The 18,754-nt window shown below is 45.1% G+C and overlaps 1 protein-coding gene across 1 annotated transcript; it reads right to left on the reverse strand.

Moving 5' to 3' along the window:
• Positions 1-12: 12 nt before the first annotated feature.
• On the reverse strand, positions 13-18,702 carry tax1bp1a (Tax1 (human T-cell leukemia virus type I) binding protein 1a). The gene is made up of 17 exons (XM_076754319.1): positions 18,567-18,702; positions 16,732-16,946; positions 13,392-13,494; positions 12,642-12,832; positions 12,190-12,345; positions 9,168-9,316; positions 8,504-8,594; positions 8,208-8,393; positions 7,792-8,043; positions 7,435-7,626; positions 7,225-7,297; positions 6,166-6,665; positions 4,106-4,192; positions 3,090-3,276; positions 2,793-3,001; positions 2,075-2,157; positions 13-1,556 (listed from the first exon to the last, which is right to left on the reverse strand). The coding sequence occupies exons 2-17, from the start codon at positions 16,918-16,920 to the stop codon at positions 1,346-1,348; spliced, it is 2,859 nt and encodes a 952-aa protein (XP_076610434.1). The 5' UTR covers positions 16,921-16,946; positions 18,567-18,702; the 3' UTR covers positions 13-1,345.
• Positions 18,703-18,754: the final 52 nt, after the last annotated feature.

Below are 18,754 nucleotides of genomic sequence, written 5' to 3' on the forward strand. Positions count from 1 at the left end.
GTGACAGTTGAATGCATTTAGACAAGCTTAGTTTATTCATAAAGATCTTTGCGGTACACACTTCAACCACCAGTGTGACACTCTTACATGAAAAGGGCTGCATCGGACACATGACACACACACGTTTGCCTTGTGATTACTGGGCATGTGCAATTTTTAAAGCCTGAACACAACACTGTCAGGAGTCACTTTGTAATGACAGAAAATAGACAAGCGGTGACATGGAGCCCTGTGGACACACACGCATAAATGGTACTCACTCGTGATGTGGACCTGCACACAAAGCAATGATTTTCTTCACAAGTCTAATTTTAAAACGTGGAAGTACATGTCAATAAAAGTGTCTGTAACTTAGTGTCCTGCAGTCTATTTTCCCAGGGTCTTACTGCAGTAAGACATCATTGGTCCATCATTCTGTCATCGCCAAAACATGAGGGAAGTAACGAGTGGAAGGTGGGGGTGGGGGAGTGTTAGGGTCACGACAGTAACTCACAGATCTCGCCACAACTCATTTTCATATGTACAGTACATTCAGAATAAAGCCTTATTTAGTGCAGATACATGAAAACGTAGTGCTGATTTTGTTTAAACCATCTGATGTCTTTGCAAAACACTGTCATACGTACAGCAGTACTGTAGTTTGGGAGAAGTCACTTCCCATTCAAGTCACGAAAATCTCCACCACACCATTCGTCAATGATATACACACCATGCATTTACACTTTAAAAAAATCTTTTTTCTCATCTCTCTCCAGCCTTTCCAAACTCTTTGAATCACGTGGACGTTTAAATGAAGTCTTCCTGGCCGCTTTAACACAACAGAATCCTACTCGTGAAGATATGTTCAGGGTAGTTAAAGAACGGGGACATTAACATACTAAAATGTTTTGTTTTTTTTCTGGTTTAACCTCCTGCTGTGAAAAAAATTCACCCCTTCAGCTTGACCTGCTGTAGTTGTAAGTGTTGTGAACACGAAATAAATGCATGCGCTACCAGCAGTGTTTTCGGGACCTCGAAGCAGCAGGACGAGCGTAAAAATGATACAAAAAAGTTAAGGACCATGGCACTGCTCCCGAGTGTTAATGATCCTTTTACCTATCGTGGATTAAGGTGAAAGCTACCCTACTTAATAAACACCTTGGTGGAGTAGCCGCCGAAGAACAAACTGTTTCCTTTCAAAAGTGGACTACATTCTTTCTAACCTTTGTTCAGACTGCAAAAAAGTGCTAATGATTGTATATTAACAAGACAACTTAACCGAATCCCAATCGAAATGAACTAATAGCTGACAACACACATTTACCCATACACTAAGTCAGAATTCTCCGTTTGCCCGCCGCGTCCTTCATTCGATCTGCTCGAAGTTGAGCACGTGGCCGTCAAAGTGCGTGAGAACGTGCCTCTCGAAGAGCTGCTGCTGGCAGTTGAGGGGGAACTGCTCGGAGCACACGGGACAGACCTTCCAGTGGCTCTCCACGTGTTGCTCGAAGCTGCGCTGCTCAAAGTGCGGTGGGAAGATCACCTCGCATAAAGGGCAGCGCTTATGAACGTCGCTCCTGGAGAGAGACAGGGGCAGATGTGTTAGTGTTTGTTGTATATGTGGCATGTACACACTGTGCAAGTGCGCACATAGATGAGTTGGTATGTTGTATGTACAATTTCCCTTTTAAAACATACTTGACGCTCGAAGTGTAAGTCGTAAAAGTCGTGTATTTACAGTGAGGTGCTATATTTAGATCTGTGGGGATGAAAATCCAACCCTTGGCTTGCACATGGTCATGAAAACTACCACTTCATAATCTGTAAAGTCAGCAAGTCACCTGCAGGCCAAACTATGAAGAATGTCTTTTTTATTAACGTTGTTTGGCTCACCATTGGCACAGTGATCGACTTAAAGGGTAATTCTGATAATTCTACATATTTTGGGGTCTCAGTGACCATCAATGCTCTCCATTTTTACTGATGTCCCCGTCTTTGCTTGTGGAATCTTGTTTCTTCATCGCGTCTTTAAGTGAAGCACAAAAAGTCTATTCATCCTAAAATCGTGTTTTATGCGTGTGGGTTGGCACACTACCTGGAGTCAAAGCAGAAGCTGCTCCTGGTTTCACTACGTCTGCTGGACTGATGATCACAGGATGACTGAGCTCCATCGGCAGCCTGATGAAACACAGCACAAACACAGAAGGATGGAAAATGATGCCCCTCCATATTACATATCATATGGGTGTGTGTCGTCGTTTCTATTTAAAGAACAACGCACCGTAAAGCTCCCAAACAACCAAGGATATAATCCAACAAACTGATCTTAGGTCTGTCCCTTTGCAAAATCTCCCCTAATTACTCTCCAAGCCCTTGTTATCTCTGTCTCTCTGGAGTTCTGAGGGAGTGACATTAATTAGAGCTTTATGCAAATGAGCTCAAAGCTTCATCTTTTAAGGGCAGGCAACTAATTCCCTTCATGCAGTGAGGAGGAGCACTCCAGAGATAGAGAAAGAGGGATTACTGTGGCAGCAGGTTGGATGCTGAAAACACAAAGCGGGGGTGGAAGGACAAACACTGGGACCAGAGTTAGTTTGTCATTTATGCTGCTTTAAGATATGGATAAAGCTCTACAAGAATATATGTGGAAGGACCACTGCACTGAGATCAAACTGATGCTGTGATCAGTCATGGTGCTTGCAGACAACATGTCCAATTAAGACTGATTTTATTCATAAATGCATCATCTATGCATGATCAGCCGCATGGGAAACGTCATAATAACACCAGCCTGCACCTTTGCATGCACTTACATTTCGTGGCTCCTCCAGTGGATGCTCCAGGCTCTCGGGGGGACTTGTGGTGCGGGAGGGCTGGATGCAGACCACCTCTCGGTCCCAGCCTGGTGCCCCGGGGCCCGGACTCGGCGGTGCGATCGGGGGTGCGCAGGGAGAAGGGCAGGGTGGGGCCTCGGGTGGAGGACGGGACATGTGCTCAGGAGACAGCGCAACGTCCATCCGGTCTATAGAGACAGCAAAATTTAACTTAAAGAGAAGAGACAGGTGCAGAGTGAAGACAACATGGAGGAACGAGTTTTTAATTCCTCCCACCTCTCGTGGTGTCAGTGGAGTAGGGATTGCCGTACTGCAATTCAGCTGGCCTCTGTGGCACCAGTGGGGGAGGAGAGGGGTCCTGAGGGTATGGCAGGGGGTAGCGCAGCACCATCGGCTGCCTCATCTCAGCACCCTGAACACCGACTTCCTGTTCCCTCTGCCTGGACATGCAGCGCTGCAGCTCCTGGACGGGGGACGAGATGGATCCCTGAGTGTCACAGTAGCTGTTGTAGACGCTGTTACTTAGCATGCTATGCTACTCAAACAGCAAGGCAAACATACTTTTCATTATTCATTTAATTATTTTTACCTTCTATACATACATTAGTTTTAGAAAAGAGACAGATGAAAATAGCTGTGTGAAAGAAAGTCAGCGTTTCCACAGCTTATTTTCACTACTGGAACCACATGGGGAATAAGTATTTTCAGCTCAGAGTTAAGTTTCCCTCTACATTGTTTCTGCCCTTTGTGATTATATCTGAAACAAGAGCATTAGTACCCTACTCATTACTGTAATGGGTGTCAGACTCTGGCTCCCTCTGCTCTGGCTTTGCTGATGGCGGCGCTCGCCCTCTCCCTCTTTTACCTCCCTCCTTCCTCTCGCTATTCCCCCCTCTGACCTCTTCTCTTGATGACTTCATTAGTGCGCTGCTATCAGGTTTAACATTTAAACCAGGGTTGGGAAGGTGAAACAGACACGTCGCGTGGCATTTGCACTGTCTAATGGCACTGTACCGATGGGCGAAAGAAGCAAGTATGGATGTATTAATTAGTGGGTGGAGGGGAGTATGGAGAAGGGTAGGAAGAAGGAGTTCATACACTGTACTGAAGTGCTCACAACTGAATGTGATGATACTGCTGTAGACTTCAGTTCAGAGCCTACATTATCTATCAGAAGCTGTATGTTGAGATGCAAATTTCAGGTGGCTTTACTAAAATAAAACTAAGATCTAAACCTGCACTGTTTCATCTGTTGACATAAATAAACTGCGCACCGGGAGCTGCTGCTTTACCTCCTGTAGTTGCTCCTTGTCTCTGAGGGCCTGGGCGAGGCTGCGCTTCAGCTCCGTCACCTCGCCGGCTCGCTCTGCCATCTGCACCTAGAGACACACAAGGAAATAAAATCCCACAATGCACCCTGGAATTACTGTACTGACTGAATTTCACTAACCAACGAGAAAAAGAAACCATCCACACCAAATAAAACTACGAGCAGCAGTGCTGTAACAATGTCTTTGTGCAGAGGTTGCGTGACATTTGTCTTTGCCCTCTGGCATCAGTGCATTTTAGAGTACCAAATATTTAACTATTAAAACTACTTAATTATGAGCTGGCTTACTAGGGATGATGAAGGGAACGATGTACAGCAGGAATACTGAAAGATACATGGGACATTACTGCCGCTTCTAATTCCAATTATTTATATGTATTTAAATTCATACTAATTAACTCATAAAGTATTTGTTTCAGCTCAAAAACTAACTAAACCAACTCATTATAGATTCACTCATCCCTTCTTTTCCCTGCTTTCAGTCTGCATTTCCACTCTACTCGTGCTGACTGATGAAGAGGAATATCAATGGGCATCACACAGTCAGGCAAGTGAACATAATATTTGGTCGGTTGAGTTTTATTTAACCTGGATCGGTGTCAAATGTGTGGTGCTTACTGTAAAACATGCAGCTACAGCCACAGAAACAGGGTGCGTGTCAAGGGCAGGCTGGAGGAGCACTGCAGGCTGGAGCCGGCCGGGGGATCGTAGTAAATCTCTGACTCTCTAACAGGACTGACCCTGTGGGATAGTTTACATGACTGGTTGCCTGCTCTTCTCTCATTTCATCCCATTACAAAGGTTCCAAATCCCCTCCTATCCCGGTTTCTCTTTCTGCTTCATGACCGTCTGTCTGTCCTACTTTTTTTCACTCTTAAATTCTATTCCCGTCATTCTCTTTCATCTCCTTTTGTCCTCTCTCGCTCTCCCCCTCTTTCGCAAATTTACGGCGCAGCATTAGAGGGTTAAGTTCAGGTGAAGGGATTCTGCAACAATGTATTTCTGTGCCCCCCGACTCCCACTCCTCCCTCCCTGTCTATTCCTCTCCCTCGCTCCATCCTCTGCGCGGCTGATGTAAACAGCCGTAAAGCATGGCGTTCTGCGGCTGCCTCTCTCCTCAGTCTCCGGGGCCATTAAGAGCGGCTCGGGGCCCCGGGCATTTGCCTCAGACAGGAGACTCTATCAAAGTCAGGGAGAGCCTTATTTACAGCGCAGATAAACACACACTCACTCATGGAGATTAAATGCTGGCAGGACATTCGCACGCAAAACGCAACAGGCCCACATAGATGTAACAAGCTCAGGAGCTTGCATCGAATCACACACACATACCACACACAACGGCTCATGTGTGGCATGGATGCAGAGGCTATGTGTGCATGCGTGGAGTAACCCGGTTACTCTGATTAATGCATACTCAAATAAACACGATGAACATTCGCTCCTCTGTTACCACTTAGTATACGCTCTCTCCTTGAATCAGCATCTGTGTGGCTGTTAAAGTTCAAAGTCGAAGCTCATTTGCATAAAAATACAGACGCTAAGAACACTGGGCTCATCTGAAATATGTCGGAAATATGTTGAAGATGACGAATGAGGGACAAAATAACCAGTGTTTGTTAGAATAAAACAAACTTTATAACATGTGTAACATGACGGATGACAGCCTCAACAGCTAATTCAAGCGACTGGTTTTCTTTGTGTGTAATTACATCCAGTAATAGAAAGGACCCTAATTAAATGGACTGGAAAATTGACTCGTGAAAGGGGAGAACAGGGATTACAGATCTGAGGCGCTTAAAAAGGAGTTAGTGTGTGCGCATTGAGGATAATGAGAAATAGAATGAGTTAGTGTGAGAGGCTTCCTTTCACGAATGCCAGCCTACACTGTAGTTTATGTGCTGTTTTAATCTACACTTAAGGAAACACTGCCTTGCTTAAAGGCTTACATAGAAACGCTGAGTATCAGGAACAAACTGATCCCTCATGTTTCCAGCCACTCTGTGTACGCATGTATCTTACTCTGAATCGCTCCTCCTCGTTGGCCAACCGCTGTTTGAGCGTCTCGTTGATCGCGCACTGCTCCCTCCACTTCTCCTCCATCATCGCCAGCTCCTCTTCCACCGAGCGAGTCTGTTCCTTCTCCGCCTCCCCCATGCTCCTCCCCTCCACTGCATCCCTCAATTCCTCGACTTCCTCCTTTCCTGCCATTTCCACCTCGCTGTCCTCCCGGGCACTCGGCCTCTCGTTCTCCACCTCCACCCAGCTCGTCATCCTCAGGCTCTCCTCTGGCAGGCTGTCCTTCTTCTCCTCGTTCTCTTTGTCTTCTTTCGGTCTGTCCTCTCCTCGCTTTGCTCCTTCCTCAGCCTCCGCCTCGGCCTTCTCCTCTGGCATTTTCTCTCTCTGCATCTCTTCCTTCTCTGTGCTGATACATGCATCTATATGTGCGGATTCCCTGTGATTAAGTTCTGGAGTGATTGTCATCTGGGCAGCTTGTTGTAGGACTGCAGCAGCTATATTCCCTGTACAAACACAGAAAGTAAGAGTAGAACACAGAAGATTACACAGTCAGCAGGACAGTCTCTGATTCAGGTATTAAAACTGAAAATGAAGCGCTAATAATGGTTATTTCAGCACCATCACTTCTTGTTTTCCGTACTCTTTCAATCATACTGCTGTAATTAACATTCTTGGTGCAATTGCTATCCGTCACCCAGGCCTCGCCTTGTTGTTTTGAGATGTGCATGTTCGTGTGTCAGGCGAAGCGAGCAACAGTAACAGCACAGAAAGAGTTCTGTCCAGTCAAATAAAAGTGAGTCACAACACTTTCTTTTCATTATGTCATGCGATTGCAATGTGTCACTGTCGACTGAAGATACCGTTAGTGGAAAATCTTGTATTTCTAGCTTTCCACTTGCATGATGCAACGTTCGTCATTACATGACTGTTTCTTAACTAGTTTCAGTGTTTCATCATTTATTTGGCATCCAAGGGAAACAACTGCTCTTGAAAAAATGTAATTATAGTTGACCTAAGAATACTACAGTCTGTGTGTGTGGGGGTGAGTGTGTGTGTGTGTACCTGCTGTTGGTGACTCTGGACTCGGGGTCAGTGGCTCCTGTCTTGTCTCGGTGGATGCATTTCTCTTTGGCTCCTGCGAAAATACGCACAACAACAGGAAGACTGTATCAACACAATGTAATGTCTACTGCTTTAGGCACAAACTGCTCTGCGTGTAGCATTTATTTTTTGCCCCGTCTTTGCATATGAGTTTTATCACACAGTACTCACCCCCTGTGACTCAGCTGTGTTCAGTTTAGCCACCTGCCTGCGGAGACGCTGACACTCCCGGTACTTCTCCTTGTAGTGCTCAGCAGCCATGTGAAGACGCAGCTTCAGCTCCTCCACCTCTCTCTGCAGCTCGGCCTCCGCCTCTGACACCACCAAGATGCTGGGTGTCATCTCCCCACTGGTCCCAACGCCCTGGGACAGAAGCAAATTAAGAGAAAATTTTAAAAAATAATACGCAAAATCCCTCAGGAAAAAAAGGAATTTTCTTTGGTTTGCTTCAGAATTCCCAGAAGCCTGGCCTATCATAGCGTAGAAAATGAAAGACACGGATACAGAACGAGGATGTCGGACACTGACCACTTCCTTCTGTGCAGTGCTCCTCATGCGGTCTAGCTGGCTCTCCATGCGTTGGCACTCGGCCTGGGCATCGGCTAGACTGGCACGGAGCTTGTCAACTTCCAAGCGGGCGCGGTACAGCTCGGTCATCGTGTGGTCACGGGCGCTGGCTGAGTCGCGGAGCTCCGAGGCCAGCAGGGAGGCCTGCTGCCGGGACGCCTGGAGCTGCTCCTCTGTCTGACGGAGCAGCTCACGCACATGGGCCAGCTCTGCCTAAAGACATGAAGAGGAAAATTATATAAACAGATTTCGCTATACAGACACACACGTGGGTGGATGCTCCCACATGAGATAACAGGCAAGAAATTTACTACTTGTGTTTATATTTTGACTGTGTAGTTCGTTTAGATGATCTTGGCAGTAACACTTCAAACTACCTTGTCAGCCTTGTGTGCCAGCAGCTCTTTCTCCAGGTTGTCCCGCTGGGCAACACAGGCCCTGAGCCTGTCCAGCTCCTCCTGGAACTGGGCAATGGTCACCTCCCGGTTCAGCTCCACCGCCTTCAGCATCTGCAGCTCCGCACTCAGCTTTGTGTTCTCCAGCTCGGTGCTGCGCAGGTGTGCCTACACGGAGCGAGACAAGAGAAAGGGAAATGCAAAGGTCAGAGTAAAGACACAAAGGCTTTAATAGTCAAAATGCACCTTTTCATTCTTCCTGAGGAGCTCTCTCCCACCTTGTAGAGGTCTCTCTCGTCCTTCTCATTCTTCAGCTGGCTCTCCAGGCTGTCCCTCTCTACTGTCAGCTTCTTCAGACGGTCACGCAGGCTGAGACATAAAATGATGAAAATAACTTTTGTGCAGCTTTCTTTGTCAAACATTCCACAACGTCATCATATTACAGTAATTCTCACATGCTGCTGTTTGGGAACTAAGTGGGCAGCTTCAGAAGATCTTTCTAATTATGCTATATGTGTGTGAACAAGTTCCCAAATTAGAAACCACAACCCAATGAATGTCAGCAAAATCATTTTTTTTGCCAGAAGGCTTGGCTGGATGGTCATGCCTCATCCATCATCTAAGAGGTTGAGGAAAAAATTGGAATAGATAAGCATTTAATGCAATGCACGACAAAATCTGTGGAAAAAACACAACACCCCGTAAATTTAATTTTTAACAGCATCCGGGATGTGTTGAATGAATCTAATCTCTATGTTTGAGTGCATGATTGGTGCTTAGCATTATTTAGTCCAGCGTAGATGAGTGGAATGATGAAGATGTCGAGGGAGCAGAGGGCAGACAAGAACTCCTCCTCAAACACAGTCATTTTGACAGTCATGTCTTCACAGAAATGGATGACTTTGGATGATTGATAGTCACTTGTTTGCAGTCTCCACTCACCAATCCAGCTCCGTCTCCTTTTGCAGGCCTCTCTGGGTGACTCCCAGCAGGTCCTCCTCCAGCTGGCGGACCCGGTCCGTGGCCTCTGTCAGCCTCCTCCTCACCTCCTCCCTCTCCTCTGACAGGCCCTGCGACGAGCGCAGCAGCTCCTATGGGACAGAGAAGCAGCTGTGGGTCAGATGGTAAAATTTCATGTGACATGCAATGGTCATGTTGCATGCCGTATGTAGTGCATATGTCACACTGCGGTATAGATTTGTTTTTATATGTTTTCATGTACACTGTATTTGACAATTGTACCAACACTCAGCAGCCAATTTATTAGGTACACACACATAAAACTAAAGCAGTCTACGACTTCAACAGCCTTCATGAAGGTCACAATGTCGAATTTACATTGCAAATAGTTAAGATTTGCTCTAGTGGACTAACTGTTCTTGCACATGTGCATCTGCACAAAGATTTGCCAAAATTCATAAATTCATGTAAACAGAGTAAGACATTGTAATGCATATATAATAGATTGCTTTACATCTTGCTTCATTCTGTTTTTTTAATTTCATTTTAAATAGGCTGTCTTTGTTTCCTACCTCTGCAGCCTGTTTCTGGGGCAGTTGTAACATGTGAAATTCCCCTCAGGGGATCAGTAAAGTCTTATCTCATCAATCACAAACACCAGTCACAAATTATGACTCATGAGATTTTTGAGTGACGCGAAACACACATTCAGTATCTGAAGCTGCTGCAATGTTCAGACGGGACAAACAGTAAAGCATGCGGTGAATGCATGCAGACATCACTCATCTAGTATCAGCGAATTCCTTTGAACAAAGTCTTGCAGGCGTACAACAGATCATACAAGCTCTGTTTTCTGCATGTGAGGCCTGCTGAGGAAACGCTTTGTTTCAACTTGCTGCTAATCAGCAGTGAAGGACATTAAATCATCCATAGCTAATATTGGTCGTGACAGAACAACATACCTTTGCACACGCCCTCCTTTCTGTTTGCAGCATGCACACGCATACTCACTCACGCAAACACACCTGAGAGCAACAGAAAGACGGACACACAGCTACACTCTCAAGGGCGTTCAGAGACAGACAGACAGCAGAGTACGGCCATGAATCTGAAGCAGACAGAGTGCACATGCACACACCAATGCGTACTCCGGCCTGTCTCCCTCTGGGCTTGGCTCTGCGTAGATTACTGTATGATTTTTACGGCTGGCGTTTGGGAAGCACTTTAGCAGTGCATAAAGACCTTATAAAAAGTGTAGTCGTAAAATTAGCAGCCACAAAATATGTACTTATGTTTTCATGTTAAACTCGGGATATTTTCATCAGCGTGGCATGAGCTAACACACCTACTGTAAATGCTCCACGAAAAGAGACACACACCCCTACTCACACAAGTCGTATATCTACAGATGGACATGCCTGTTGAATGAGAAGCAGCACGGTAATAACAGTGTGTGTGCGTGCGTGTGTGTGTGTGTGTATTACCACGTAATTTATGGCGACTTTGTCCTTCATAAAAAAAGAGCAGCGGACTAACTCAAAGCAGCCCACTCTTGCTCTGAGCCTAGACCCGAGAGCTGCACTAGGGGGCGATAAGAGACTGGATTCAAACTCACAAACCTCTTGGCAAGTCGTAGAGTCCCCCCCCCCCCCCCCCCTTCTGCCACACCGCTCTCTGCTTTCATTGAAATTGCTTGAGCTGACTGCTTTTAGGCGTGTGTGCCAAGTAGCTGCTTATCAAATGAGAAACTCATAAAGCACTAAAATCCAAAATCTGACTCATCCTGGTGAGTGAGCGCACGGGGAGGGAGGTGAGCGAAAAAGTCGATGAAATTAAAGCAGAAGTTTACTTTTAGTAAGTAATTGTTCTGATTTGTGTTCCCAAATGTATTTTTGTTTACCATGCTTTAACAAAAACAAACAAACAAACAAACAAACAAACAAACAAAAAACACCTCATTGAAAACTGTGAGAGAGGAAGAGAGGGCCAGCCGGGGGAGAAAATAGACAGTGAGAAAGCAGTGGCCACTGCATCGCGTGACTGAGTGGTGTTTGTCCCTGAGGCTGGGCAGGGCTCTTTTTTCAGGCAAGCGGTTTTGCGGACTACCCTCCTCTCATTCCACACACAGACTAAAAGGGTTTGCGAGCGGGTGGCATAATGAGCGTGTTTGTGTTTGTGTGCGCGCTTGTGCATGTGTGAATGCACATTAGAAGGGGGCCCTGTGGTGTGGAACCTGAATGTGAGTGCGACAGTGAAGGGGGGCAGTTAGTGTGCGCGTGCGAGCGTGTGCGTGCGTGTGTGTCTGTGTGCGTTTGACGTCATGTTTGTTCACTCTGTGGTTGCGATGGCATCGTCCCTGACGCCAGATGCCCGAGAAAACTGTGTCCCGATTCCGTTCTGGCCCACTGAGTCAGGTCGTTAAAGAGGGAGAGAGAGACTGGCATGCACACATGCACGCGTGCGTGCGCGCACACACACTCACACACTCACACACACACACACACACACACACACACACGTGCGCTCTTTGTGTGTCTCTCAAATATGGATGCAGATTATTCATAAGTTCGGGTCTTTGAAGTCTTCAGACCTGTGATCACTGGCGAGGAACCGGCTCCGCACACACATGTGCAAATAGAGACTGTCTGTTTATGTACACACTCCCCACACACTTGCATACAAACACACACATGCACACACACTGAAACTCACCTTAAGTCTCCGTGTTGTTGTTAGAGTCTTTTTTTTGTGTGAGCTGCAAATTCTATTTTGCTCAAATATGCTGAATACATTAAAGAATGAAAGAAGATTTTTTTCTTTTGACTTCATCTGAATTAATAATAATTCTACATTTTGAGCAATAGTTTTTCCAATCTACAATGGTAAATTAGATGATGATGACCACCTGTGGCATAAGGAGGGGGTGGGACAGCTGTTAATCTCAATGTTGGGCAAATACCGTTTGATCAGTAAACTCACTTCCTGCCTTCGCTTCCTCTCTAACCTGGTTGTGTGTCCGCAGTAGACAGCATGTCTCCCTCTCCTGCTCCCTCTCCCTGGCCAGTCGTTTCTGCTCCTCCTGCAGCTGCTGTTTCTCCTCCTGGAGGAGACGCATGGCCTTCAGCAGCTCCCTGCGCTCCTGCTGCGCCTCCTCCACATGCTGCCAGGCAGGAGGTGAGTTAAGGGGAGAGAGAAAGAGGGTGAGGGTACATGTGTATTGAAGACTTCGGTGTTCAAGTCACTTAGTTTTGTCAATTTGTCAACACTTGAAAAGCTTTACATAAAATTCAATTTGTGTCGATATACTGTGTGTTGTCTCTGTGGTTGGTCAGAGTCATGTAGGGAACAGAAGCCCTGGATCTGTTAGGGATCTAGTACCTTGCTGTAGGACCCTTTAATGGGCACCCAGAAAGACGGAAAATTAAAAAAGAATTATCTTAAATTCCTGTGGTGTACCTCCAGCAGTCCAGTCTTGGTGGTGACGACCAGTATATCTGAGTTGCTGTCGTCCTCTGTAACAGTCAGCAGCTCTTCGGTGGGTGTGGCTGACCTGAACTGGAAGGGTGTGCTGGCTCCTCTAATGTCACCAGTATGCGTGACATAACAAAACTGGTAGAATTCTCCATCAGATTTAGGAACGTAATAACCTATAAAGAGATGAGAGTGTGTGTTTGTGTTAAATTCTCTTTTTCATTGTATTTAATGCTATATTCATCAAGAAGTGTCCATTTCATTCAATCAGGCTCTGATCAAACTGTTCAATTTAGCAAAAACCGGTGGCACACCATGTATACATGTTAGTAGGTCAAACAGCCCATAGCTACACTGTGAGATCTCACTGGAGCACATCGTTCACACGTCAGGCCTGGTTCTCCGGGACGGAGGACTAAGCGCAGAACATCCAGCAGCCAACCGGTTTTACTGACTACTGACACACCACAGCGTGCTCTCATATTTTCACTGTGTAATATCTGACCGTTCCAGGCCCAGTAAAACCAGTTTGCAGGCCTTCAACCTGCGTGTGTGTGTGTGTGGTTTGAGAGGTGCTCAGGTCCCAGGCCGCCGTTTGCGGTTGTGTTCCCTTATTAAATAAAAGTGCTGGTTTTTATATGCGCCGTAAAATGGAGGAGTTACTTTGGAATACCCTGGGTCTGTATAGTGGTTTACATAGTCTGTGTGTGTGTGTGTGTGTGTGTGTGTGTGTACCTTGAAACACCACAGTCCTGTGCACAGTACTTCCTGGTTCATAGTTTTCAGGCATAGGAGACCAAAGAAAAGTGTAGTAATCTCTGGCTGTGCTCCAACCCACCTGAGGACATAAACCATGAACAAAAATGTTGATCCACAATAAAAAATAGTGCCTGACTGGACAGAATGAAGATATTATGTGATTAAAAAAAAAATCACAAATGCCACAAGATGTTTTGCATTAATATGAAATGTTAATAGCCAGATGACATTTTAACATTTTTCATCGTCACATTTTAAAAAACACGCTTGATAAAGACAGCTGGAGGACTGCGTACAACGTTCAAGGCAAGAATGGAAACATTTAAAACCATGCTCCCTCATTCTTCCACACACCTCCTCTTCCTCCTCTCCTTCCCCTCAGTTCCTGCCCCTTTTGGGCTCACACAAAAGAGGGGCAGCGAAGGTGTGAGAATGGGGGGGGTATGCAGCGTTGTGTGCGTGTACACACATGCGGAGACTCGTGAGATGGCAGAGAACAACCCACATGGAAATGAGACAAGCAGGGGGGAAAAAAAAAAAAGAACGAGGGAAGAAAAGGTGAAAATTTTACACAAAATGGCAAGGGAGATGTAATTCCGTGGATTTCATGTGTTGTTAGGTGACAGATGATGAAAGGGAGTTGTGAACATCATAACTCAGGTCCTGCGTCGTAAATCTGTCGCACACAACCGCACACGCTCACGCACACACCTCATTTCAACTCACATGTGCGATACATGTTTGTGACGTTACATAACTGTAGTTCAGCTGCGGCTAAGTCAACCACCTGTGGCACTATGGGACGTTTTTACATTTTAAAAATGGAGAAAGTGGTGCGAGCGAAAGTCTCTCGTTTGGACAGCTGTCACAGGGTAACAGGATAATATTACATGTTTAGACAGTTGGTTGACTATGCTATATTGGAAATTACAGGATGTGACAGACACTGGGAGGGGTTTCTTACTTTTGTTGGATTTTAAAGGACCCATAACTTTCAAATATTAAACAATAACATGCCAGTAAATTCTTACCATGTGCACATAAAACCATTTACGCATGTTTAAATAAACAACAATCACATTTACAACTAAATAAATTTGAATTAAAAAAAAAAGATAAAAAAAATAAGAATAGGCCAATATCTGACAAAGCATTGGGAAGCAACAGTAAATCAACTCAGCTACTCAAAACATTTGTCAAAATGTCTGTTTTGATAATGCTGTTGCATGATACCTAATTGTAGTGTTTGCCTTATCAACCCATTACGCTGAGTATAATGCTACTCCAAACAAATGGTAATCGTCAGTGTGAAAACCTGGGCCAAGAACATTCTTTCCACATCCAACAGCATCTCAGTGAGAGCCCAGGCTGCGATGGACCCCTGCCAAGTTTGCTTGTGTGCTCACGTGTGTTTGCTTAAGAGAGAACAGACATAAATAATTTCACTAATTGCAGAGTGAAGTTGACTGACATTTGGTTAGGTATGGTGTGGCATTCCAACACGGGAGTGATGTTATAAAATAATCATAGGCAAAGCAGCTATCAATCATTCAGCCAAGGTGTGAGGGAACAGCACGATGACACGTTAATTATACACTTACACAACGGGTTTCTCCCTGCCGCCCCAACAAACATGCCACAACCAAAAAACCTCCACGGGGCTTTTTTAGGGAGTTGTGTGTGTGTGTGTGTGTGTGTGTGTGCGTGCGTGCGTGTGTCAGCCATCAAACTAAACTAAACCAGGCTTTCACTGGACAAACAAAGTAAAACTACAAAGCAATTTACGGGTGACGTATGGATAATGCTGTTAGCATGCTGGAAAACAAAAGAAAACTTGTCCGGCTTGATTAGATTACACTCTGTTAATGTTTACTGTGCATACACTGCATGCGAGTACTATTTGAGGGCACCAGCATCTAGGAGCACGTTTGTTAAACCAGGATCCTTTTTATTGTACTATGAACATTTTCAGCCACTAGGGGGTGTCTGTGCACAACTCAAATGAGCAGTGCCTGCCTGTGCAGTCTGAGTCATCCTCATGGCAAGTCAGCTTTATTGCTCAGTGTCTCTCTCTGAAACAGGTAACGCCTATGATGTGAAAGGTAAGAGGGGGGGGAAATGCTCTCTCCCTGAGTCATCTCTGAACAAAGGTTTTGCCTCTGGGAGGCAAAAAGACATAAATGACAGAGGACTTCAATTTTCATTAACATGTTGATCATCATTGCTCAGCGAAATCTAATCAATCATTTTTAATGATCCACCAACCCGTTCATTTTGACGATAAAGTAGTCAACCATCCTAACAAACTTCAAGCCAAAAAACAAGATTTATTAGCCTCAGTATAGTGACACGACTTAATTTCCTATTATAACCAAAGAGGATGATTATTATTTGGAAAAGCAAACAGAAATATTGACCCCTTGATATATGCCCCACTGACAAGAAGATGAAATAATCACGCGTTGAATGGTTTGTTCTAATAGTATGTATTCACACAGATTTCGCCAGAATTAAATAGACAAGTATCTCTACTTATCACAAAAAGACAGACATGTACGTCAAAAGGATTAATGGAGCGCAGTCTGCTTGTTCCCTGACATAAAGCGCCGACCATCAAACGGGCTTCATTAGCGTGGATTACAACAATTAAATTTTCCAATTGACTTTTTTCCATATAAACCCAGCGTCTTTATTCCTTTTTAATTGAGCTGGTGGATTTGAAGTCAGTTCTTAAACAACAATAAAATGTTTGTCTTTTGACTTTACGAGACATTAAGTTTCCTAGTTCACATTTCCTGTTAATTACGTGTGAGATTTGATGGCCTTGATAAAAGAGCGGAGCGGGGGCTGGATAGCAGGAAGCAGAGGGAAGACTGATGGAAAGACAGAGGGGAACGAACAAGTGAAGTGGAGGGAAAAGAGGTCCTAATAAGAATCAGAGTGGTCCATAAAGAGCACCAAATGTTTGCCCCCCAGCGAGACCAACTGCAACCAGCCCACCATGTACACTCTTCCTCCTCCTGCATGCAGAGCAACCACACCAAAGCTTGTGGTGAGGTATTAGGCATGTAGTGAAGAGCTCAACCATTAGTGTCAAGGCGGATGTATGTGTTAATGCGCCAACTGCAAAACTATAGCCAATTAATAAAACCCTAACACATAATCCATATCACAAACACTTATGTAATAGGCTGGGAGTAGTTCCAGTCTCCAAATCTGTCTTTGTAACATAAATGATTCAGATGAACTAAAGGCTGGTGCTTAACTGATGATGCTGGACGATGACTTTGAAGCAGCTGTGTTGCGCGTGATGTACCTTAAAGATGCCCACCCAGTCTTTAGGGTGGGGAGCGATGTAAGGTGTCAGGGTGTAGCGACACTCCAGGGGGGCCTGGGGCAGGAAACTCTTCCCCACATTCTGGAAGATGACGTGGGCAAAGTTGGACGTTTCCATAACGCTCATGCTGCTGCCCGGTGACGAGTCCACCACCTGGAACGATGACATTGTATCCTGGTGGTCACTTCATTTGTCTGTAAGACAAAGGAGCAGACGACAGAGAAGCTGAGTTTCACAAACAGCAGAGTGAAGGACAGTGGCACACACACACAACACAAAGACAAAATTAAGTTAAAATGGAGACAAAAACCAGCCTTCCGGTGGCTTTTTGAGGTTCCACACCATCTCAGACAATATGTATGGATTAAGGAAAAGACACAGCAGAGAAGTGGAGCACACACAGCATATACAGAGCACATATAGCACACATTTAACTTTTAATTCTCGGCTTGCTGTGCTTTTAGATTATTTATTGCAATCCCTTTACTTAAAATCGGTGGAACATGCTGGAACTTGTGAATTTCCCTTGGGGATGAATAAAGTATCTATCTATCTATCTATCTATCTATCTGTAGCCACCTGTAGGCAGGGGTACTCCTACGTAAAAACAAGGGTCTAAGGACAGAGAGTGTTGTAAAGACCTCTGAGGCAACTTTGTGATTTTGGGCTGTATAAATAAAACTTACTGACTTAAAATAGTTCATCTTGCGGAGCAAAACCTGTCGCCAGTCATGTTATAATATTTCTTGTAATGTGAGATGTTTGCAGCACAAACAAAGCTTTTGTTTAGTATATTTGACCTTTAACATAGGGCTGTCCCCCAAGCAGCTGGTGCACTGCCCTAAAATGACATCAAGCCTGGGAAGAAGTTATGACATGTAACCATACATGACATGTATCATGTATGGTTTTGAATTCAAGACTTTTGCATCTAATGGAGTATTTCTATAAGGGAACAGCATGATTTTACTTGCCAAAGTCAACTGACTAGTCATGATGAGAAAGAGCTACTCAGCCTGTGAGAACAGGGCATCATGCGCTTTCTGTGGCTCTGGAGGAGCTATGTCACGTCAGAGATGGTGATGGTATGGTGAGTCAAAGCTCCCCCAACTTCACAGAAATTAAATACTAAATTGCTGGAGTGCCTTTTTAAGCAAAGGATACACGTTCATGCAACTCTCTTAACTACATCACCTTGATGGTGTTGCTAAGCTTGTTGGAAGCCACTGTATACCAGTCTACCAAAACACCACCACATTACTGTGATTAAGTACCATGCAGCTGCCTTTGAACAGCTCAGGCTGAGCCTTTGGTGGTGGTCAGGATTAGAGGAAGAGCAGGCGTGAATGTGTGTGTCGCTGCTGGCAATCATGCAGCTGCTTTGCATCACTGTCATCTTTTCCTGGATGAGAATGAAGCTAAAACAACAAAGCCCCTCCTGCCCATCATTCTTTATTCAAAGCAACGCTGGACTCCTCTGTAAGATAAACGAAAGTGAAACAGACTAAGTCATAACTGATGCTCAGTTCAGCTAACCAGCTAACATAACATCGTCTGCACACTGAGCCACAGCGACCAACGTTGAGTATATGTTTCACGACGCAGCCAACGCACAGTTATGCCATATAAAACGAACTCAATTAGCCACAGGACAGTCTTATTTACGGTGGCTAGGCAGCTAACATTAGCTTGTGAACAGGCCATGTCGTGTCAAGTCACTGGCTAGCTAAACATTATCCGAGTCGGCCAGCTAGCTGGCTGACTCAAGACACGAAAATGACAGGCTGTAATTTAGCTTAAAATTGAAAGAGTACCCTTTTCATATGAATTCCACTTGCGAAAAAGAAGGAAATTCTGCCGGACAGGCCGATGTTTTTGTCACTGTCCCCGTTGTTGTCAAAGCTCTGACGATGATGCGTCTCTTCCTGAAAGAGCAAATGATGCTGAACTTCCGGGATGCTGAGCTGTACCAATGATGCTGAGGACGCCAAGTTTGGAAGCA

The sequence above is a fragment of the Chaetodon auriga genome, chromosome 17, assembly GCF_051107435.1.
Source record: "Chaetodon auriga isolate fChaAug3 chromosome 17, fChaAug3.hap1, whole genome shotgun sequence".
In the NCBI taxonomy this organism is placed as follows: Eukaryota; Metazoa; Chordata; class Actinopteri; order Chaetodontiformes; family Chaetodontidae; genus Chaetodon; species Chaetodon auriga.

Bases quoted from the DNA above. Each gene is read 5' to 3' on its own strand.
- tax1bp1a (XM_076754319.1), bottom strand. From the start codon at position 16,920: ATGTCATCGTTCCAGGTGGTGGACTCGTCACCGGGCAGCAGCATGAGC. The intron at 8,595-9,167 runs GTGAGTGGAGAC...TTTATGTCTCAG, and splicing joins AAGGAGACGGAGCTGGATTG to CCTGCGTGACCGTCTGAAGA. The intron at 8,044-8,207 runs GTAGTTTGAAGT...TCATGTCTTTAG, and splicing joins TGGCACACAAGGCTGACAAG to GCAGAGCTGGCCCATGTGCG.